At 40.8% G+C, this 24,265-nt stretch overlaps 2 protein-coding genes across 10 annotated transcripts in view; one reads left to right on the top strand and one right to left on the bottom strand.

Annotated features, from left to right (window-relative positions):
* wdcp (WD repeat and coiled coil containing) overlaps positions 1-16,419 on the top strand; it is a 98,609-nt gene extending 82,190 nt beyond the window's left edge. The window contains exons 6-7 of the transcript XR_015752361.1: positions 15,476-15,554; positions 15,725-16,419. The gene's annotated coding sequence lies outside the window, so the exon portion shown is untranslated. The remainder of the gene's footprint in view (positions 1-15,475; positions 15,555-15,724) is intronic.
* Positions 1-24,265, bottom strand: part of LOC122540791 (sodium-dependent lysophosphatidylcholine symporter 1-like) — an 80,937-nt gene that overhangs the window by 15,877 nt on the left and 40,795 nt on the right. For 8 of the 9 annotated variants that reach the window (XM_087977447.1, XM_043677015.2, XM_087977481.1 and 5 more), the window contains 3 exons: positions 15,033-15,156; positions 8,139-8,217; positions 2,402-2,595 (listed from right to left, as the gene is read on the bottom strand). In XM_087977447.1, the coding sequence (XP_087833573.1) occupies positions 2,402-2,595; positions 8,139-8,217; positions 15,033-15,156 (397 nt within the window). The remainder of the gene's footprint in view (positions 1-2,401; positions 2,596-8,138; positions 8,218-15,032; positions 15,157-24,265) is intronic. The other variant, XM_043677025.2, reaches the window with a different exon arrangement.

The raw sequence follows: 24,265 nt of genomic DNA, 5'->3' as shown, positions 1-24,265 counted from the left end.
TAATATTAAAACCATTCCATCAAGATATCAGAAACAAGGAATTCAAAAGCTATTTACATTTTCTAACATGCATCTGATATACATCAAAGATAATTTTATTTCAGGTGGTAATTTAAAATGGGTAATATCAGATCAAATAGCTATTATGTATTTCTCATGATTATAATTCCCATCGACTACCACTAAAATTCGGAATGACTCTGTTGTTTCAAACAAAGCTGAATGAATTGACACACTATGCTTTGACTTTAAATCCTCCAGGGATTAAATGTCTAAATTACTAAAGGGGGTTAAGGGACACAAGTGGTTAAAACATAAGTAGGCAGCAATTATGATGGTATGAGGAGTTGTTCAAGTGAACAGGTAAACTAGTTTAAGTGATAGATCAGCAGAGATACAGTGACAGGTCTTTAGGGACATATGTAAGAACTCTCAGAAAAGAAACATTCCAGTGAGACAGAGAAAATAAGAGATTCCAAGGGAAGGACACACCAACTATAGTTAAATAAAGAAATTTGTGATGAAGGTTCATAATATATTTCTTGAAAACTTAGGTTACAAGTCAGAGAAATAATAAAGGGTTTTTATTTTCAGTTCTGTGACAAACTAAAATGCTTTAATTTCTTTTCTGTGGACAAGAGGAATGAAGGTTCATAATACATTATTTTTGGTAAACTGAGGTTATGAGATGGAGGAAGGCATGGATGTTAGTCTTCAGTTATGTGAAGATCTGACCTTTTTTGAGAGGTCAAGAAATCATTTTTTAATAGTAAGCTAAAGACAGCATTTTCAAGAAATGATGTCATGTAAAGAACATTAGCAGCCTCTTTTGTATATGTCCAATAATGGATACCCACCATAAACAGAAAGAGAAAAATAAACTTACGATCTATTAAGCTAGGGTTGACTCTGTCATCTGATTTGTAATATCATCAGCTGAGATGATAGCAAATTAAAAATAAACACATAGTTCCCTAAAGATAAGTAGCCAATTTGAAATTTGGTTGGAATATGAAGAACAGTCAATAATTAAATGTTTAGTAAGAAAGGGAAAGTTGAGTTATGACAGAAAGCTTGCTGGAAATATTAAAACAAAAAATAAGAGTTTGTAAAGGTATTTAACCAAGAAAAGAGTAAGTAAGATGAGTATTAGTCCTCTTGAGAGTGTCTGGGAAAGTATTAAAGGAAAATAGAATGATGGCAGATGAATTAAGCAGAGATTTTATGACAACATTCACTGCAGAGGATACAAATAACAGCACAGAACTAATCATGAGTCAAAAGGTAAAATAGAGTGTTCATTTGGAGAGCTAGTGCAGACACAATGGATCAAATGGTCTCCTTCTACATCATAACTACTTTGAGTTCTGACTGAGGAATTTAAAACAATCACATTCACCAGGGCAACCTTACAAAGAACTAAAATCTGCCAAGTTCCTTAGTCCTGGTGAATATAATTTTGGGGTACTAAAAGCAGTAGCTATGAGAAAGTAGGTGCATTGATTTTAATTCTTCAAACTTACCTAAATTCTGGAAAGTCCCATCTGATTGGAAAATAAAGAACATGACTTCTATTTGAGAAAGGACAGAGACTGATAATAGGAAACTACAGGCCAGTTAGCCTAAAATCTATGATAGGTAAGTGCTAGAATCATCATAGCAGGTTATAGCAAGGAAATTAGAAAACTGTCTTCAATCAGGCAGAGTCAACATGGTTTAGTGAAAGAGAAGTCATATTGGATTAATTCGTTAGAGTATTTTGAGGAACTAACGAACAACAGATAAAGGTGAACTGATGGATGTACTGCACTTAGATTTCTAGGAAAGAATTTAACAAAGGATTTATCAATAACCAGAGAACCCATTTCTTCAATGTTGATCCAGGGATAAACAATGCCAGGATTTGGGAGATGACTCCTGTGTTGTTCTACAAAGTTTAAGTTTCATGTAATACTTGCTTAGTTCTACATTGCAGTGCTAACTTTAATCATCTTTTTGTCAAGTGCAAGAGTGGGATATGAACCCATGATGCTGTGATGCAGAGAAGAGCTTGCTACATGACTGACACTAGTAGCTCCTAATATGACATTTAGGAGTGACCTGGTGAACACACTGATGAGCCAGCCATCTGTCCAAGTTTGCAGAAGAAACAAAGAATGATGGGATAATGTAGGCAGGGTAATTTTTAAATTATGAGAGTGGGCAAAACATGCCCATCACCGAATCACTGGTAACTAAAAACAAACTCTGCTGGTTGGGATACATCAATCGTACACCTGACACCATACTCTCAAAGCAACGTCATTATTCAGCAATCCATCACTAGGGGCACAAATTCCACTTTCACCATCTCATATCAATTCACTGTAAATGATCTGGAATTCTAGTATGAACTGCTTACCATTTCAAGGATAGACTCCAGTGTATGCTGATTACTAGTGTTGCCATTGAACAATTTGCTTATATCTGTGGAGTTAACAATGAAATATGATGACATGTTACGTTCAAAGCAATGATGGGAGATATGATTCTCTGCTACAATCTGTCCCTGAACTGCAACTCCAACCACTGTTCCGATGGCTTGCATTGTCATACCTGTTGAGGAAAGATTAAAATAGAAGTAAAGTCCCATTTAATCATCACAATGAAACGTAGCATTGCCAGTTCACGCCTAGACAAGCCAACACCTTGATAGAATAAGTTTACTGTCAAGCAACCTTTTCTCCAACAGAGATTTTTTTTTTCACAGAGTTCACACAATATTTATTACAGAAACAAACTAACATATTGCCCCCGAGATTCCAATCGGGGTTGGAAACCATATTTCCAATCTTGATTTGGTTCATGCTTTTGCACTAACCTTGAGCTGTCCTTGGTGATGGAGATTCCTGCAAAGAGGTGTTCCATCTAGGAGACAATTAATCCACCAGCAGAGGGAATTGGAGACATGCCCCCTTCAGTGAAGTCAATGTGTTGTATTCTGTGACATTTATAACCAGCCACACATCCTGTCACTTTGACAGGGTTATTAAGGTAAGGGTGAGGTTAAGGTGGCAGATAGTTAAGAGTTCAGGATGGCAAGTGGATGAGAGAATAATGTGAAAGGTAAATGGGATTCCAGGTAAATAGCATGGCAAGTGGGTGACGTCGGTCGTGTGCCAGGCAGTCAGGGTGTCAGGTGGGTGAGTTCGGTTGGGATGGGTAGAATTCCAGGGTGCCACATACGTGAATGAGTCCTTAATGTAGGTGGGGAGATATTGGGTTGGAGAACTCCGGCTAGCAAAGGAAGGTGGAATTTGTTCGGAGTATGATTATCAGGGGTCTCGGCAGTGTCAATGATTCGGGGGATATAGTTGGGGAATAGTAGTGATTCGGGAGAGGTGCAATTTAATTGTTAACAAGGAGTTAGAGTGGGTATTTCATTTACTAACTTGCCTGGATAAATATCAAGCTTTACCAAGTCGGCATTCCCAAAGTTACAACTTCAAGGGTGTCCCAGATGCATTGGAATTTTCCATTGCAAGTTTCAACTTCTGGCCATTTCCCACGGAGTCTGCTGTATCAAGGATTCTTGTGATCCTGACATATGACTCCAGACTGTGCTGCTCCAGTGACTGTGTGGCCATCAGAATATCTAGACTATTCCCAGAGTTTTCCCAGTCCCTGAACGATGTGGCCACCGGTGGGTCAGTTGAGCAGTGAGAGGCTGATTTGTACCTCATCTTGCCTCATTGATATGCTATTGTCCTCCATGCTGGAGAGGAACCAAGCAGCGAGAATCCTCGATATGAAAATCCGAGCGGGTATGTGGTGATTCTGGCTCATTGCTCGCTCCTCTGTGCCTCCATCTTAGACAGCAGCCACTGACATATACCTCCATGGACAGTGACCACCTGCCCACACATCTGTGCCCCCTTCCACAGATGCTGGTGTCCATTAAGTACCAAGATTAAAGTGGTGCTGGAAAAGCACAGCAGGTGAGGCAGCATCCGAGGAGCAGGAAAATCGATGTTTCGGGCAAAAGCCCTTCATCAGGAATCATCTTGAGTCTGATCTCCAGCATCTGCAGTACCACTTTTGCCTCTATTATGTACCAGCCTCACTGCTTCATCGTGGCCTATCCCTAATCTACTCCACTCACAATGCAGTTTCCTACTTTAATGCTGCACTGTGAAGTGAAGAGACTTCCATCATTGTCATACTCTATGCACAGGGACAAATATCTGTCTCATGATTGGTCCAAGCTGCACTGTCAGCATCCTCACTTTCTCTTGTAGCACTCACTCACTTTGTCCCTACATGGATACTCATCGTCTCTCTGCCTTGCCTCTGGTGGGTGGGCCTATTGCCTATTGCTGTACAATAGCCTGTCCCTTTGTGAGCAATGGGACCTGGACTGAGATCAAGGTTCTTTGTTTCCTGCTGTCACCTTGCCATTGATGTTGGGCAGGTCATAGAGTCAGACAGCATGAGGACAGTCCAACTCATCCACACCGATCAAGTTTCCCATACTAAATTAGTCCCATGTCCCTGTATTTGGCTCATAACCCTTTAAGTCAAAACGTTTAGCGCCGGAAGGGAACAGCAGGTCAGGCAGCATCCGAGGAACAGGAGAATCAATATTTCGGGCATAAGCCCTCCATCAGGAATGAAGGGATTATGCCTGAAATGTTGACTTTCCTGCTCCTTGGACGCTGCCAGTCCTACTGTGCTTTGCCAGTGCCAGACTTTATGACTCTGATCTCCAGCATCTGCAGTCCTCACTTTCTCTCATATCTCTCTAAACCTTTCCTATTCATGTACCTGTCCAAATGTGTTTTAAATGTTCTAACAATACTTGCACTGACCACCTCCTTTGGCAGTTTATTCCACATACAAACCACCAAGTGCGTGAAAAGGCTGCCACCCCCCCCCACCCTCCCCACCCCAAGATGCGTTTAAATCTTTCTCCTCTTGCCCTGAAAAATATGGCCCCTAGTTTTGAAGTCACCCACCCCAGGGAAAAGACCTTGGTTTTCAAGTTATCCACGCCCTTCATGATTTTATAAACCTCTATATGGTCAACCCTCAACATCCTAAGCTCCAGTGAAAAAAGTCTTAACCTACTCAGCCTCTCCTTCTAACTCAAACCCTCCAGCAGATTCTGAATGTGTTCTCGATGACAGCATCAACTTGTTCACAGAGGCAACTAGACCCTCCTGTTCCTGAGGCAGCAACTTCCCAATGGTAATGCCTGCAGTTCTTCAGTCGTTGGGTCAGGTTATCCGGTTATCCCGACAAATCTGATTGCTGCTTCCCGTGTTTGCTTGTTCTTCTCAATGAAGCTTGGAATTGCCAACATCGCAGGCACCTCTCCTGCCTGGGGCAGAGCAGGTACCCAGTTTCTGACAATCCTCTGAGTGCCGGCGACGTAGGGAATTTCTTCCCTGGCCAACTTTGCAGATGTGGCAGTGGTGTACTCAGCAGGAGGTGCGATCAATTCTAATCTATCTAACCCACCTATTCTAACCTCCAAACCCACCTCCAAGGTTGTCAGTATGTGAGCTAGTGGGGGAGTGGGGTGCCGTGAATGAGCTGTGGCTTCTTGCTCAGAGCTGGAGAAAGGGGATGTCTCACAGTGATACACTCTTAGCTGCAGAGACCATGGTCTTGCTGCTTGTGTCTGCAGGAGATAAAAGACAGAGAATGTGGCACGAACAAAGGGTTGAGATTTCGTCATGTTTAGAGCACATTCATACTGGGGGATGATGGAAAAGTAGCATAACAGAAGACAATGCTTCTTACTCGGTTGCCCCAAATATGTACATTTCTGCATCTCCACTGGATGAGTCCTAGTCCTCATTAGCACAGTCAAAATGAGGGGGGCAAGGGGCTAAAGGTCAGGTACAGCCCACCCTTTCAGCCCTCTTTCGGCTCTACAGTGAGCCATTTTCTCCTGGAACGAGACAAAGGGACAGATCATATTAAATGACATGGGTAGCACAGCAGTTAGTGCTCATGTGGATAAAGGGACATTAGGAGGTGCCCAAAGCAAGTGAGAAGGTGCAGCAGGGTTTGTAATGTGTGTGTGTGTCTGTATGTGTTAGAGTGTGTGTGTGTGTGTTTGCATGTGTGAGAGTGTGTTTGTATGTGTGACAGTGTGTTTGTATGTGTGGTGGAGGGGCAGGTATGAGTGTGTGCATGTGCATGTGTGTGTATATCTGTGTAGAAGGTATGTGTGTGTGAGTGTGTGTGTGTATATCTCTGTGCAGGGTATGTGTGTGTGAGTTTGTGTGCATATCTGTGTACAGGATATGTGTGAGAGTGTGTGAGTTTTTTACTGTGTGAGTGAGTGTGTGTATGTGTGTGTGAGAGAGTGTCTGTGTGTTTGTGTGTGAGTGAGTATGTTTCTGTGTGTGTGTGTTTCTGTGTGTGTGTGTATATATGTGAGTGTGTCAGTGTGTGTGTGTGCATGTGCGTGGATTGGGGAATGTTGGGGTGGGGCTGATGGAGTGAATGAGGGAAGATGTCGCTAGCAATAATGAGCGCAGTGGAACTTGATCCTTGCTGAGAGGTGGGTGCAGTAGCAAAGGTAGATTTGAGTTTGAGGCAGTAGAGAGAATATGGTGGCACTTAGCCTGGCAGAGCTGAGGTGTGGCAAGGCTGGATGCTCTTCCAGATGTTTGTATCTGCACTGACCTGGGAGGCAATCTGAGACAAGGCGGGCACGGTCTGGGAACATGCTGTCCTCTGCTGGTCCTCTCCTTTGCATCACCCAAACCACCAGGGTGTCTGTCAAGAAAGCAAGGTTCCCATTTCTCCTTGTCTGCCACACAATGTCTCAAAATGTGTTGCTGGAAAAGCGCAGCAGGTCAGGCAGCATCCAGGGAACAGGAGAATCGACGTTTCGGGCATAAGCCCTTCTTCAATGGGCTGCCAATGTCTGACCATGTACACAACAGCCTTTTAAAGGTGGCACCAGACGATTCCAGGATGTTCATTTTCTGATCAACCTGCTCAGGGATGTTATTACACACCTCTGGAGCAAGTGGGATTTGAACCTGGGCCTCCTGGCTCAGATAAGGGGCACTGTCACTGCTTCACAGCAGCCTCAGATCCTGGGATATCCCAGCAATACTTTGAACTGTGACAAGCAGGAAAACCGGACTAGCAATGGATGATTGTCACACCATAGGAATGTGGTATCTCCAGTTAGTAAGGCGAGTTTGGATTGACAGCATGAGACAGCATGAGAAAACCTGGACAGAATCCCTCCTCAAAACCTAACAAAACTGACACTTTGCAGATTTCTGATAAGATTGAACATGGACTCTAAAAGAGGGCAGTGATGAAGGTACAGTTTTAAGTCCTCAGAAGCGATCTGTTCAGAAGGGATGCTAACAATAACTAAACTGGAACCTAAACCAAACCCTAATTGCCTCAATGCTGAAAATGTGTTGCTGGAAAAGCGCAGCAGGTCAGGCAGCATCTAGGGAACAGGAGAATTGACATTTCGGGCATAAGCCCTTCTTCAGGAATGAAACGTCGATTCTCCTGTTCCCTGGATGCTGCCTGACCTGCTGCGCTTTTCCAGCAACACATTTTCAGCTCTGATCTCCAGCATCTGCAGACCTCACTTTCTCCTAATTCCCTCAATGCCAGTTTTAACAGAGATGGGAAGCCAGTTGTTGATTTAAATATCTCAATGAAGCCCCTTGCCTTCATTATAATGATTATAACCATTTATCTTTCCATCTGTTCATTTTTCTTGTACAATTATCTTCTTTGAAGCAGTACGCTAAATCTGAAACAATCAATTTCAAAATAAGACATTGGAACCAACAGCATTGTCTGACTGTAACCTAATAGGGTTCCAATTGATTTTATTATGCTTATCTTCTGGTAAGTACAATGCAAAGTGTTGGCTTACAGGATTTTTTTTATAATTCAAAAAATGCAACTCATAGAGTTGCAAAGTGCTGATGTTTTGCATAAATATAGTAGGCAAGTAGAAACCACATTGTATCTTGTTAAGAGTCTACTGACAATCTGAATAGATCTACTCACCATTCCCAGCAGATGGCTTCAGATGGGCCAAGAAAATCTGTCTTAAATTTATTTGATTTTACTGGAAATTCTGTCAGAAGAATTTAACTTACGGAAGACAGTTGCTTTGTTTCTTTCCTTCAGGTCACAGCTCAGAAACATAGTGAGAGTTGAGTATGGCACCTGGTAACACTGAAAGAAGAGGTACAGCTCATCATGTATAGTTCTCCAAGAATATCCCAGTGAAGTTTATTCCAAAGTGACTACCAGCAGAAATATTACTATAATAAACATATCTGTCCCAGATCACAGATTGTTTAATGGGTGGCTTTGATAACAAATTTTTATTTGGTTTCAAAAGTTTTTATAGATTTTGTTTTAATATTTAAAGATGAAAGCATACATACTTTCATAAGGACATTCAGAGCAGTTGGTATTCAATCAGTTCTAATTGTAAAAGTGGGTATTTTGCCTATTCAAAGCCAGTTCTGATGGCAATAACAATAGCAACAATTTACATTTGTAAAGCGCCGCTAGCCTACTGAAATGTCCCAAGGTGTTTCATAGATGCTTACAAAGCAAAATATGGTCCCAGAAGACATAAGGAAATATTCGGCCAAATGGTCATATAGTCATAGAGATTTACAGCATGGAACCAGATCCTTTGGTCCAACCCATCCATGCCGAACAGATATCCCAACCTAATCTAGTCCCACTTGCCAGCACCTGGCCAATATCCCTCCAAACAATATCCTTCCTATTCATTAACCCATCCAGATGTCTTTTAAATGTTGCAATTGTACTAACCTCCACCATTCCTCTGGCAGCTCATTCCATACACGCACCACCCTCTGCATGAAAACGTTGCCCCTTAGGTCTCTTTTATATCTTTTATAGCCCTCTCACCCTAAACCTATGCCCTCTAGTTCTGAACTCCCCCACCCCAGGAAAAAGACTTTGCCTATTTATCATGTCCACGCCCCTCATTATTATATAGACCTCTATAAGGTCACCCCTCAGCTTCCAACGCTCCAGGGAAAACAGCCCCAGCTTATTCAACCTCTCCCTATAGCTCAAATCCTCCAACCCTGGCAACATTCTAGTAAATCTTTTCTGAACCCTTTGGTCAACAGTTTGACCAAGGAAGTAGCTTTTAAGAAATGTCTTAAAGAGGAAAGTGAGGTCGTGGGACATTTTAGGGAGGATATCCCAGAGCTTGGGATCCAAACAATTGAAGGTACAACCAGCAACAGCGAAGCAATTAACACTGGGAATTCACAAGAGGTCAAAATATGAGCAGCAAACATATCTCAGAGGTGTGGGAGCCTGGAAAAGATTATAGAATCAAGAGAGGGCCAGGCTGTGGAGAGGTTTAAAATGAAGGATGAAAGGATTGTGGTTCCAATTTATGCAGTGAGCACAGGGGTGATAGAGGCATAGGGCTTGCTGTGAGTTAGCAGTAAAGTTTTGGTTGGCCAGGTTTACGGATGGTAAAACCAGTCAAAGGTACATTGGAATAGTTGACTCTACAGATAACAGAGGCACAAGTGAGAGAATCAGCAGCAGGGACAAGGCCATTTGATGCTACAGAGGTTAGTGATTGAGATTGGAGCTCACTTTAGGATGAAATGTGACACCAAGATGAATAGATTTTAATCTTGGATTGCTGCCATTGGGATGGATGGAGTAAGTAGCTAGGGTATGAAGTTTGGAGCAGGAACCATTAACCTTCTTCACCCTTTACAATATTTAATTGAGGATTTACACGCAGGTCTGGTGATTACTCTAGAATAGAGTCCCCAACTTCCTTGTATCGGGCAGGATTTAAAACAGGCTGCAGTATCATCACTCACTGTTCACTTGGTGACAACAGGAACATTGAGCACCCCACCTCATGCCCCATGGAATAGAAACTGAGGTTTTGAACAAGTTACAATCTGGCGTGAAAATTATCCCAAGAACTTTGAAAGTAACTGCTAATATTTTCTGGATGAGGCAATGTGAAACGGCTATGTCTAAAAAGCAGGAATAAGTCTTGTGTTGAAAAGTTAGGATGGAATGAAATTTGAATACAGACAAGAAGAATTGCGTTCTAGAAACTAATCGGTAGTGAGTAAGAATAAGATGACCAAGAGACAGACGAACCAGATTCTCAATAAAGGGAAACTGAAAGAACTGTGGATGGTATAAATTAGAAACAAAAACAGAAACTGCTGGAAAAGCTCAGCAGGTCTAGCAGCATCTGTGAAGAGAAAGCAGAGTTAACATTTCCGGCCAAGTGACCTTTCCTCAGAATGGGTCTGAGGAAGGGTCACTTGACCCAAAATGTTAACTCTCATTTCTCTCCACAGATGCTGCCAGATCTGCTGAGCTTTTCCAGCAATTTCTGTTATCAAGAAAGTGTGTGTTTATGCAAGGCAGAAATTGTGCATACTTTCACAACCATGTGTCCAAATATTTTCAAGTTATTTGACTTTCAATTACTGATAACATACAAGTTTAACAAAACATTCACTTCCAGCATTTGGTTTGAAATAAACATTACATTTCAAACTAAATCAGATGCTGCAGATACCACAGAGAGGCAATCATTTCTTCACAAAACTGTTAGTGGTAGATAGTGATGACAATGCACTGCATTGTGTTTAAAGCACAGGAGCTGCAAGGAAGGCCCAATAAGTTGTGTCAATGATTAAGCTCCACATAAGTCTCCAATCACACCTCCTCATCTAATCCCACCAACACAGCTTTTTATGTCTTTCTTCTTCAAGCATCCACTTAGTTTTACCACCATTTGTCCCTCTAGTGGCAACCTCGTTTGCCCTGTAGTTTTCAATGGTTCTGGCATCCTTTATAAAAAATGAGACATCTCCTTTACATTCTCCGACCTAAAGTCTTCATAACCTGAAGACCTGTATTCTGATCCCAGCTGATATTAGAATTAGAATTATAACCCGTAGTGTGTGGAAACAGGCCATTTGGCCTAACTGGTCCACACCAACCCCCCGAAGAGCATCCCAACCAGACCCATTCCCCTACACTTATTACTCCATATTTCCCCTGACTAACGCACCCAGCTTACACATCCCTGCACACAATGAGCAATTTAGCATGGCCAGTTCACCTAAACTACACTCCTTTGGACTATGGTAGTAAACCAGAGCACCCGGAGGAAACCCATACAGACACAGGGAGGATGTGCAAACTCCACACAGATAGTCACCCAAGGCAGGAATCGAACCCGGCTCCCTGGCACTGTGAGGCAGCAATGCTGCCCATTGAGCCACCATGCCACTGGATGGTGTTGCAACTGGACGAGTTTGATGCCAAACTGAAATATGACTGAATGGATCATACTTTGTTTTGTATTATTTAACATGTTGATCTTTTACTTAAACAAAAGTACACAATGCTGGTTTTAATAATAAAACAGCAGTTTACTACACAAAAGAAGCGAACGTGAAATAGAACAAACCAGACTATTTGTATCTAACACAATTTGAAAGATCTTTAAACTCAGAATAGAACTTTACAGGATTCTTGAATGACCTGGATGGTGAGAAATCATGTGTAAGGTCAAATGAGACATATCTCAATGTCAGGAAGAACTAGTTGTATTTTGTAGCTGAGCTCCAGGCACTAAGATGAGATTGTCACTGTGGAGAGCAGCAAGATGCCTATTAACAGAGATTATTTCTTGCTGTCAGACTAACTAATGCAGATCACACCTCATAGCTGGCAACTCCGACTCACCACTTATTCCTGTGCTCCTCCAACTTGGATATCTGGCACCAACATCTCAAGGGTTCACTCCATAGGCAATGACTCTATGAACTCCAAATTCATCTGACATCTGTCAGTCTGTTTAATTCCTCAAAGTACATCTCTGATTTACTCACAGGATGTTTTCGCACTTCGAGACTGCACTTTGGGGCATACTGGCGACCAGCATTGAAATAGACACTTGGTGCGTCAGGATAGGTGCCTAGCTCCCAGACTCCATCTCAGGGCTGCTCACATATTCTCAGTGCTCACTCACTTAGTGTCACTCTGTATGCTCACAGCATCTCTGCCTTGCTTTGTTACACTGTGCCTTTTAGCAAGTCAGTCCATCAGCTACGTAACTGCTATGTTGGCTTGCTCTGTTTTAGCACAGAAACTAAGCCAGGTTGCCTGTCAGTAAAGATCAGTCCAGGAAATTGCAATCTTGCTGTACAGCACCATGTTCTGTCAAGATTGTGCCCATAGAAGTAAGTGATCTCCCAAGCATAGTTCTTGGATAACTGAGACTGTAATATCACTTGGATATTTATTTTGGTTCTATCTGAGCTGGAGACAGGGAACAGAGTATAGTCAGAGATTCAGGAAAATGCAATGTGTGTATTTTAAATAGTTCCGAGCTGCACACCCAACCCAACCATGGGTAACTTTGTCTGTGATTTTTCACTTTTTCACATGGTGCAGTTTGGAAACAGTTTGTAAAGAGCACAGAGACAGAAGGTTTACAAAGCTGCAGAAAGTGAGGAGCAGAATCAAAGATGAAGGAGGGAACATGGAGAGAAGCACAGTTAGGAAATGAGATACCGAGGAACGGAGTCCAGTGGAGGGACTTTAGGTAGACTTTAGAGTTTAAAATAGAAATAACTACACCTTGGAGAAAAAAAAAACCAAACTGTTTGATACTATAAAGTTTAATTTCTTCCTGTTTAATGAAAAAATAATTATTGATTGCCATTTCATTTTTGCTGAACATCAAAAGATTTAGCTTATTACATAACAACAACTTGGACTACTATACAGCCTTTACCATGGTAAAACATCTTAAGGTGCTTCATAGGAATATCATTAAGCAAACTTTGACATCCAGCCATTTTCAACTACAACACCTTGCAAGGATTGAGATTAAAGGGCAGAGATAATTAAATATTCCATTGGATATAATTTTTTCTATGATTTTGAAATGTTGTCTGCAGAGGGGAGCCATTCTCAATTCCTGCTACTTTTGTGAAGCAAGCAAAAATCAATTCAACTTTCTCTCAAACCAGTCTAAATATGTCAATGAAAAGGTTGCATATGTGTGACAGCTGATAGCCTAAACAATACGTTTATCATTTTTTTGTATGCTTTCCCTTGAATGACAATTTTCAAGTCAAAATGGATCTTCTGCAAACAAAGCATGCAAGCCTGGCTAATAATGAAGGAATAATATGGCGTTTCCTGTTATTTCACAGTAACTTGCTATAATCCATTTCTCAATGCATCAACTGCATGTTTACAGCAAAGGAGTTTCATATTCATACACCATGGCACAAATTGCTGATATCGGATAAAGCAAAGGGAGTTAATGGTTACTGAGGAATGGACCTGGCTATCATAGAGCAAAGTACTCCATCACCTTTAATAAAAACTTCCTATTCCTGCAGAACCCTTCCATCCAAACACAGGAGATGAAAGAACAGCTGTTTCACCTCTTTCCTTCTCACTGTCCAGGACCCCAATTATCAGTTCAAGGGAAATAGCAATTTACTTGCACTTTTTAGAATTCAGTACATTGTTTTTTTGGCTCACAGCATGGGCTCCTCCACAATGGAGGGACTAAATACAGGCTGGGTTTGACCATTTTGTAGAAAACATCTGTTTAGTTTGCAAGTGTGAGGCCAAGTCACTTCAAGTTTTAATTCTTTCCCCTGCTGCCACGCCCTGTCCTTTCTCGCCTGATCTACCTGTCCTGTTCAAACAGAGATTAATGAAAATTCAGAGGGGACATGTCGACATCTGTCAGCTGAGTGCTTTACAACTTTCTGGACTGAATACTAAATTCAATCACTTTTGATTACGGCCTCGATTGCCATGTTCTATATTTTTGTCTCTTGTTCTTCCATTGTTTGCTTTTAGCAGCTATTGAGGATCCTGTCAAGCACAGCTCCTCGAGACACATTCTTTGTTTCTTTACTTCTACTGTCTTGGCATTGCACCATGAAATGTTTTGGCATTTATTTTCTCTGCCATTCTCCCCAATCATAAATCTGCCCTTTTGTTCATTTTTCCAATCAACACCTTTTGACTTGTTCAAATTTGTTATGTTTCTAACTTTTCCTACTTCTGATGAAAGGTCTCAGGCTTAAAATGTTAATTCTTTTCCTTTAACTTGTTGTTTATCCTTTTATTTTTATTTCAGATTTCCAGCATCATTAGTATTTTCCTTTTGAATAAATCAGCAGTTTCGGAAAAGAGACTATCTTCTGAGAACATAGCAATGCAATGTACTAAAAAACAACTATCAGTTTATAAACCTAGAAGTAGCTCAACTGAAGTCAGTAATTGTTTAACTGATCAAGAATTTACATTTTCTATTACAGTCAACATTACCTTAGTCTCCACGAAATTCATCACCATTATTTCAATCAACTATTTAATTATCCAAGTTCCTTTGACTATAATCTGTGTTGATAATAATCAGCATTAGGTTATTCTGCTATGGAACAGTATTTAATAAACAATATAGACTGTGCTAGGTAATTTAAGATTGTCAGTCAGGTTTGCAATGTCATTTATTTGTGCTCACTAGACGTTACATTTTTTCAAGCACAGAGCCCAGTGCTTTTGAGGCAAATGGAATTTGTTTATAAATTGCACATTATCTGAGTTTGGTTTTCTTTTGTTTTAAGTCTTGACAGGTGCAAGACTAAAGGTGTTTACTTCATGTCTCTCTCAGCAACGTTTAATGTTCACAATCTGTACATTTAATTCTCAGTGTTGGTCTCAACATAATAATTGAGTTATTATAGTTTAAGTAATTATTATAAGTAAATTAGAAATAATCATAATTGAATAATTACTAATGCTCAAGTTATATTCTAAATTTACTTAATTCATGGTTCACTTAACTCAATCATCATATTTTGAGGTACTGAAGAACATTACATCCTAAGAACTAGTAACAATCTGATTGATAGATCACACTTTAATAACTCAATCAACATTATCTGAATATTCTGGGTACTTACTGTGAGCAGAGTAGAGAACAGACCGTAGAAGAATATATACCACAAAAATCTCCCTCTTCCGAATGGTGGCACATACCAAAGAAGAAAGTAGGATAAAACTGCAAAAGGGGCAGACCCAATTATCCTGAAAGAAAGCACAAAAGTTAATAGCTAGTTAAAAAAAAACACTTTTAAGTAAAAAATTCGCAATCACAGTGGAACCTAACATCCAGTATTCCTCTTAGCAGAGGTCACTTCTTGGACATGACCATGTTAATTTAGCTCAAATGTCTTTCAATGGAAGCCTACCAACTGAATATGATCTGCAGCTAGGTTCAATTTAACTGTTCAATGTAAGAAACAGCTACATGTGTCAGTCCAGACAATATTTATTAAGATTTACTGCAAATTATCTGAAGTAAATTAATATACTGTTTTATTATACATTTGTATTTCAATAACAGATGCACAAGGAGCAACCTTTACCTTGCCCAAAACATAACAAGCAGGAACTGATGTCTAATGTTTGCAATCAGGAAAAAGGTGACCTTAGCTTTGCTATTAGTTGTTAAAGCATTAAAGCATTCCTGCTTTGGTGGTGTCAGCATCATGATCTAGTATCATATTCTGCCAATTATTTTTTATTATTATGAATGTGGTTAACAATATAATAATAATGGGCAGATAACAATGACTCTTACCAATTTTTATAGATGCTCCATAGAAAGCATCCTATCCGGATGGATCACAGCTTGGGATGGCAACTGCTCCGCCCAAGACCACGCGAAATTGCAGAGAATTGTGAATGCAGCTCAATCCATTACGAAAACTAGCCTTCCTTCTAATGACTCTCATCTGCACTGCCCACTGCCTCAGGAAAGCAAAAGCCCTCTCCCACCCTGGTTATACTCTTCTCCACCTTCTTCCATCGGGGCAGAAGGTCACGCTTTAGAAACAGCACTTAAAGTGATGGTGCTGTAATTGCGTTATAGCCAACGTACGTTTTAAAACTCTGCACTTTAGAAACAGTGCCCCCTCAACTCATCAATCGTGTAACAATGAATTCACATTGACGAAATGCGTGTTATAACAAATCAACATGTACCAACAAATTCAAGAAGAGCTTCTTCCCCACTGTTATCAAACAGACCTTTGATTGGGCCTCTCGTTTATTAGAGTTGATCTTTCTCTGCACCTTCTCTGTAGCTGTAACACTATATTCTGCATTCTGTTCTATTACCCTGATGTACTTATGGAAGGTATGGTCTGTCGGGTTAGCACACAAAACAGTATTTCTCTCTGTATCTCAGTACATGTGACATTGTAAATCGAATCAGATCAATAACAATTATTTTGTGATGTCGATATTTTCACAGGTCACTGTTGCAATACAGAATATATGGCAGCTGATTTGCATTCATCCATAAACAATAATGTGAAAATGACCAAAAAAAAATAAATCTACTGGATTATACTCTGCACCCCTCTCCCTGTCAAAAGCACCAATCAGTTCCTCTATTGACGGATGGTTCAATCTGTCTTACATAGTCACACATAAATGAGGTCAAGCAGCATGCTTAATTTTCTAATACACTTTTCACCTAAATTCCATCTCAAATCCACTCAAAATAATTATTGATAATTTGAAGGCATCACTGCAGGCTGATACGGTTTTGTCTGAAAATCCCTTGAAAACTCTCATGGGGTTTCATCAGAATTTTTGTTGATAGTCTCACTCAACTCTGCAGAAAGTATTGCTTTGCACAGAACATCAATTTCTCATGAAAACATCTCTATTTTCATATTTTGAAGAGGAAGACAAGGATATGGAACTGATTGGAGTCAAGGGTCCAAAAGAACCAGGGCTCACATGTGGTCTTATGTACTTAGCAGAATCAAAATGGCCTTTTTATAATTTCCTGACTGCCAGTGTTTTACAGGGTTGCATAATGCCTTATCTTGCCCTAAAGGTTACTGCAGTAATGTATCACCAGCTAGATGAAAATCAGCAACTTACATTCAACATCAAAACAGCATTAATTATATCCATCTCCTCAGATGATGAAGCAGTCCATTTCCAAATGCATCAAGACTCCAGACTACACCTAGGTTTGGGCTGACAAGTGGCAAGTAAGATTCATGTTACATACGAGCCAGACAGGGAACATCTCCAAAGTAGAAAATGTAACTATTGTCCTTGACATTCAAAGGCAATGCCATGGCTGAATCCCCAATATCAACATCCTGGGGGTTACCATTAACCAGAAACTGAACAGGACTAACCATATAGTACAAAAACAGAATTGCAGAGCATTCTGATGAAGAGTCACGGAACTCTGCTTTCCCCCTACAAATGGTGCCAGACCTGCTGAGTTTCTCCAACAATTTACGTTTGTGATTCAGATTTCCAGCATCTGCTGTTCTTTGTTTTATTTTGTTTTGTTTTAGTTTAGATATACAAGTACTGTGGCTACAAGAGCAGGTCAGAGGCTAGGAATCCTGCGGCGAATAACTTACCTTGTGAACCCCACCCCCAAAATCTGTCCATCCTCTACAAGGCACAAGTCAGGAGTGTCATGGAATACTTCCACTTGCCTGGATGGGTGCACCTCCAACAACACTCAAGAAGCTCAACACCATTCAGGACAAAGCAGCCCCTGCACATCCACAAACATTCACTCCCTCCACCATCAGTGCTCAGTAGCAGCAGTGTGTTTGTCTACAAGATGCACTGAAGGAACTTGCAATAGGTTCTTAAGTCAGTACCTTCTAAACCCATATTCATTACCATCTAGAAGGACACTGTAGGAGAAACATGGGAATACCACCCACTTAAAATTTCACCTCCAAGCACTCACTGTCCTGACTTGGTGCTGCTTCACTGTCACTGGGTCCAAATCCTGGAATTCCTCCCCTAATGTCATTGTGAGTCAAGCTATAGCACGTGGACTACAGCTGTTCAAGAAGGTAGCTCACTACCAACTTAAGGGCAACTAGGAATGGGCAATAAATGATGACATCGCCAGCGACACCCACATCCCACATATAAATGAAAAGGAAAATAATTCAAAGTCATCAATTTCTTAGCATTAAGTGATTCTAAGAAGAATCAAATGATCTTTGCCTCAATAGACAGATGACTGCATTAAGCAAGTTTCCAATGATCTTTTCAAGAGTGCAACACAAAGTATAATCATCCCAAAGGAATCAGATTTAAAAAAGCTAATAATTCATGGAAAGCACGTGGAATTAAAGCTTTAATTTTATAACTAGTATGCTATTCTATGAATATTTAATACTAATTATCTTAACTTGCACGCCAATATTAGTTACATTGAAAGCTGCTATGAAACTATGATTGTCTAACTATACACCATTCCAAATCTCATGTTGCAGAGACAGGTATTCAGCTTGTTCTTTGGTTAATGGGGCTATTCCATGCAGTGTTGATGCCAGAAAGACTGCCACAAATGAAGATGGATTATAGATTTGAAGTGGATCATAGGAATATAAGAAATGCAAAGAAAATTACTGGAATGCTAAATTAATTAATTCCAACTTAATGAAAAAGGTCAGGCCTCTTTACTCTAAATGGCTGCTGCAATCATATTACTTGCTTAAAGCATATTTTGGGATTCAGCTAAAAAGTACTAGCCTTTACATCCTTCACTATCTTTATTTTGAATTGAAACTTCACACATTGAATTATGCATTGAATCAAGATTATTTTAATGGTGAAAATACTTTAAATGGAAAACAAAAGTTTCATGATTTAAACATCCAGGTGAAATTTGGACTGTGACAATTGTTCTGACAGACAACCTGATTCTTCTTGAGCTACATTATGGAATTTGAATTGTTTTTGCCCATGCAGCATCCTATTAGATGTCCATAGCTCAGAGGTGAAATTACATGTTCTGTTTGAAAAACACAGATGTGTGACTATGTGTCAATTACAGAGATGTGTGAATGATGAATCAGGGGGCGTGTTAAATTAAAAATGTTTGAACATTTTGTTTATGCTCTGTGGATTTCACAGCCACGAACTTTCAAAATGATTCCTCATCGATTAAATAATTGGTGAGTGAATTGCTGTGGGGATTCTCCCACTTGTTCATTGGATCTGTGGCATGAGAGCTGCGGATGCCCCTAAAGATGGTGCAAATGGAGCACTATGCACGCACTCTTGAGATTTCTGGTGAGGTTACGGTGGAAAAGTATAAGTGATCTTTTGGAACTTCTCCCCAGAGTGTGCACATTTTAATTTAGAGCATGTCTTATTTCATTATTGTGTAATCCATACAGGGCTATGGATACCAAATAAAAGAAGCATCTTACTTCTTTAGAAACAGATGATGATACTAAAATAAAATTTCTTTTTAAAATAAGATTATCATAGGGTGAAAGAATTGTAAAGGTCTACAGGGCAAGAGTTATAGCTGGGGGCAGGGAAATTATGATGCTGTGAGGCATGACTTAGGATGTGTGGCCTGGAAAAGTAAGCTTCAAGGCAAGGGTGTAATTGATATGTGGAGCTTGTTCAAGGAGCAACTATTGAGTGTCCTTGATAAGTATGTACCCGTCAGGCACGGAGGAAAGGGTTGTGTGAGGGAGCCGTGGTTTAATAAGGAATTGGAATCCCTTGTTAAATGGAAGAGGGCGGCCTATGTAAAGATGAGGCGTGAAGGTTCAATTGGGGCGATTGAGAGTTATAAGGTAGCCAGGAAGGACCTGAAGAGAGAGCTAAGAGCAGCAAGGAGGGGACATGAAAGGTCCTTAGTTGGTAGGATTAGGGAAAACCCTAAGGCTTTCTATAGGTATGTCAGGAATAAAAGAATGACTAGGGTAGGAATAGGTCCAGTCAAGGATAGTAGTGGGAAGTTGCGTGTGGAGGCTGAAGAGATTGGGGAGACACTGAATGAATACTTTTCGTCAGTATTCAATCAGGAACAGGACATTGTTGTCAATGTGAGTACTTAGTCACAATTAAGTAGAATGGATGGTTTTGAGGTATGTACAGAAGAGGTGTTGGAAATTCTGGAAAGGGTGAAAATAGATAAGTCCCCTGGGCCTGATGGCATTTATCCTAGGATTCTCTGGGAAGCAAGGGAGGAGATTGCAGAGCCATTGGCCTTGATTTTTATGTCCTCGTTGTCTACAGGAGTAGTGCCAGAAGATTGGAGGCTAGCAAATGTGATTCCCTTGTTCAAGAAGGGGAGTAGGGATAACCCTAGTAACTATAGGCCGGTGAGTCTCACTTCTGTTGTGGGCAAAATCTTAGAGAGAATTGTAAGGGATAGGATTTATGAACATCTGGATAGGAATAATGTGATCAAGGATAGTCAGCATGGTTTTGTGAAGGGCAGGTCGTGCCTCACAAACCTTATTGAATTCTTTGAGAAGGTGACTAAGGAGGTGGACGAGGGGAAAGCAGTAGATGTGGTGTATATGGATTTTAGTAAGGCGTTTGATAAGGTTCCCCATGGTAGACTACTGCAAAAAATACGGAGGTATGGCATTGAGGGTGAGTTGGAGATTTGGATTAGGAGTTGGCTGGCTGGAAGAAGACAGAGGGTAGTAGTTGATGGCAAAGGTTCATCTTGGAGTGTCGTCACTAGCGGTGTTCCGCAAGGATCTGTTTTGGGACCATTGCTGTTTGTCATTTTTATAAATGACCTGGAGGAGGGGTTAGAAGGTTGGGTGAGCAAGTTTGCGGATGATACGAAAGTCGGAGGAGTTGTAGACAGTGAGGAAGGATGTGGCAGGTGACAGCGGGATATAGATAAGCTGCAGAACTGGGCAGAAAGGTGGCAAATGGAGTTCAATGTAGCTAAGTGTGAGGTGATTCACTTTGGTAAGAGTAATAAAAAGATGGGGTACTGGGCTAACGGTCGGATACTTGGTAGTGTGGATGAGCAGAGGGACCTTGGTCTCCATGTACACAAATCTTTGAAAGTTGCCACCCAGGTAAATAGTGCGGTGAAGAAGGCATATGGCGTACTGGCTTTTATTGGTAGAGGAATTGAGTTCCGGAGTACTGAGGTCATGTTGCAGTTGTATAAGACTGGTGCGGCCGCATCTGGAGTATTGTGTGCAGTTTTGGTCGCCATATTATAGGAAGGATGTGGAGGCACTGGAACGGGTGCAGAGGAGGTTTACCAGGATGTTGCCTGGTATGGTAGAAAGATCGTATGAGGAAAGGCTGAGGCACTTGGGGTTGTTTTCATTGGAGAAAAGAAGGTTTAGGGGTGACTTGATAGAGGTGTACAAGATGATGGGGTTTAGATAGGGTCAACAGTGAGAATCTTTTTCCACGTATGGAGTCAGCTATTACAAGGGGGCATAGCTTTAAATTAAGGGGGGGGTAGGTATAGGACAGATGTTAGGGGTAGGTTCTTTACTCAGCGAGTCGTGAGTTCATGGAATGCCCTGCCAGTAGCAGTGGTGGACTCTCCCTCATTATGGGCATTTAAGCGGACATTGGATAGGCATATGGAGGATAGTGGGCTAGTGTAGGTTAGGTGGGCTTGGATCGGCGCAACATCGAGGGCCGAAGGGCCTGAACTGCGCTGTATTCTTCTATGTTCTATGTCTAATGAGGCCATTCAGTTTATCATGGCTATGTTGGGGCAGACCAATTAATCTCACTCTTCTTTCCTCTTAAGTACTGAAGGCAGTGATCCCATATATAGTGGAAGCATTGGTGGTCATCTTTCAAGATTCTATTGACGCTGGAACAGTCCCTATGGATTGCAGGGCAGTTATTGTAACCACACCATGTTAAAAAAAAAGAGAGATAGATAGAGAAGAAGCAATTCTAGAGTGATTAGCCTGTCAGTGGGAAAAAAATGCTAGAGTCCATTAAAATGAAGCAGAGCACTTGACAAACAGTGACAGGATCAGACATAGTCAGCATGGATTTACGAAAGGGAAACCATGCTTGACAAGTCTGCTGTGGTTCTGTTCGCCGAGCTGGAAGTTTTTGTTGCAAAAGTTTCGTCCCCTGTCTAGGTGACATCCTCAGTGCTTGGAAGCCTCCTGTGAAGCGCTTCTGTGGTGTTTCCTCCGGCATTTATAGTGGCCTGTCCCTGCCGCTTCCGGTTGTCAGTTTCAGCTGTCCGCTGTAGTGGCCAGTATATTGGGTCCAGGTCGATGTGTTTGTTACAGCAGACAGCTGAAACTGACAACCAGAAGCGGCAGGGACAGGCCACTATAAATGCCAGAGGAAACACCACAGAATCGCTTCACAGGAGGCTCCCAAGCACTGAGGATGTCACCTAGACAGGGGACGAAACGTTTGCAACAAAAACTTCCAGCTCGGCGAACAGAACCACAGCAACGAGCACCCGAGCTACAATCTTCTCACAAACTTTGACAAGTCTACTTGGATTTTTCAAAGATGCAGAGTTGATAAGGGGGAACCAGGGAATGTAGTTTACTTGGACATTCAGTTGGCTTTTGAAAAGCCCCAGATAAAAGATTAGCATGGAAAATAAAAGCCCATGGGATTGGTAGTAGTGTACTGACGTGGATACAGAACAGAAAACAAGGAGTAGGAATAGAGGGGTGCATTTCCGAGTGACAGGCAGTGATTTGTGGGGTATCCCGTGTGTCATTGTTTGCACGCCAGCTATTCACAATATATATTAATGATTTAGATGGGGGAACTAAATGTAGTATCTCCAGGCTTGCAGAGTGAGAAGGATGAGCTGTGACGAGGATGCTTCATGGATAAGTTGAGTGAGTGGGAAAATGCCTGGCAGATGCAGTACAATGTGGATAAATATGGGGTTTGGTAGCAAAAACAGCAAGGCAGATCCTTATCCGAATGACAATAGATTGGGAAAAGGGGAGGTGTAATGGGTCCTGGGTGTCCTTGTACACCAGTTCCTGAAAGTAAGCATGCAAGTACAGCAGGCAGTCAAGAAAGCAAGTGGTATGTTGGCTTTCACAGCGAGAGGATTCAAGTACAGGATTAGGGATGTCTTTCTGCATTTGTACAAGGACATGTTGAAACCACACCTGAAGTATTGTGATCCATTTTTGGTCTCATTATCTCAAGAAATAATTTTGAGATGTGGAGTGAGTACAACAAAAGTTTATTCTGATACTTGGGATGGCAGGAGGAGAGACTAGATCAGTTAGGATTATAATCACTGGAGTTTAGAAAAATGATGGGCGGCGTGGCTGGGGGAGGGCTGGTGGTGGTGGTGGGAGTGGATCTCATAGAATCCTATAAAATTCTAACAGAACTAGATAAACACAGGAAGGTTCTTCTGATGACAAGGAAGTCCAGAACCAAGAGTCACAGTCTAAGGAAATGGGGTAGCCATTTAAGACTAAGATAAGGAGAAATTTCTGCACCCAGACTGTGGTGAGCCTATGGAATTTGCTACCACAGAAAGTAGTTGAGGCCAAAACATAGAATGTTTATCCATACAACAACAATGGACATATTTCAGAAAAGAAATTCACAATTAAGGAAACAATGATTTAATAATTCAATTCATTCACCAGATGTGAGGACAAGATATTTTCGAAATATAATTTATAAAAATATCAGTATTTTATTTCATATTAATTCTGCCCCTGTGTGTTATGTCCATCCCCATTTTCAATTTGTATAACAAAAGCACCCCTTGTATAAATTTAACTAGACTTAAACTTAGCAAAACTAAACCAGGCCAAATTTAAGCTTTTAGAATTAACACTTCATTATAAGCTCAGTTTTCTCCTTGTATCTGATGATTTAAAAATACCACACTCGAAAATGGAGTTACGCATTCACTGGGAAATATCCTGTCAGTTCAGAGCTAATTTATCTAGAAGTACTTATATAAAGATTTATTTGATATTTAGAACAAAATTAGTTCTACATTTACCTATCATTCCCAACTTCACTGATTTCCCAGCAGATTAATTTCAAACTATGGTTCTTGTTTAAAAATATTTATATGGTTTTGCACCCTACATCTACTGCAAACTCTGGTATTCTAAAGAATTACAATTCAGATGCTCTTTCAACAAATTGCTTTGTTCCCATGTCTATAAAGTTGTATTTGTGAAACAAATCTCCTATGAACTAAAGTTAGAGACTTTAGCACTGTAGGAATGTGATAGAGCCCGAGGAATTAAGAACTGCACTTTAATTGCATCAATGACACTGAATTAATTAAATATGAATTTGCTATGTTTTCTGGGAAATGCCAAACATTCTAACAGTAACTGCACTTGCAAAAGTATTTTATTTGGTA

This window comes from Chiloscyllium plagiosum, unplaced genomic scaffold (assembly GCF_037043375.1).
Source record: "Chiloscyllium plagiosum isolate Xiang-an unplaced genomic scaffold, Cpla_swu_hap1 HiC_scaffold_3, whole genome shotgun sequence".
NCBI lineage: Eukaryota > Metazoa > Chordata > Chondrichthyes > Orectolobiformes > Hemiscylliidae > Chiloscyllium > Chiloscyllium plagiosum.
Note: the sequence above shows the minus strand (reverse complement) of the source record. Positions and strands in the feature narration are given on the sequence as shown.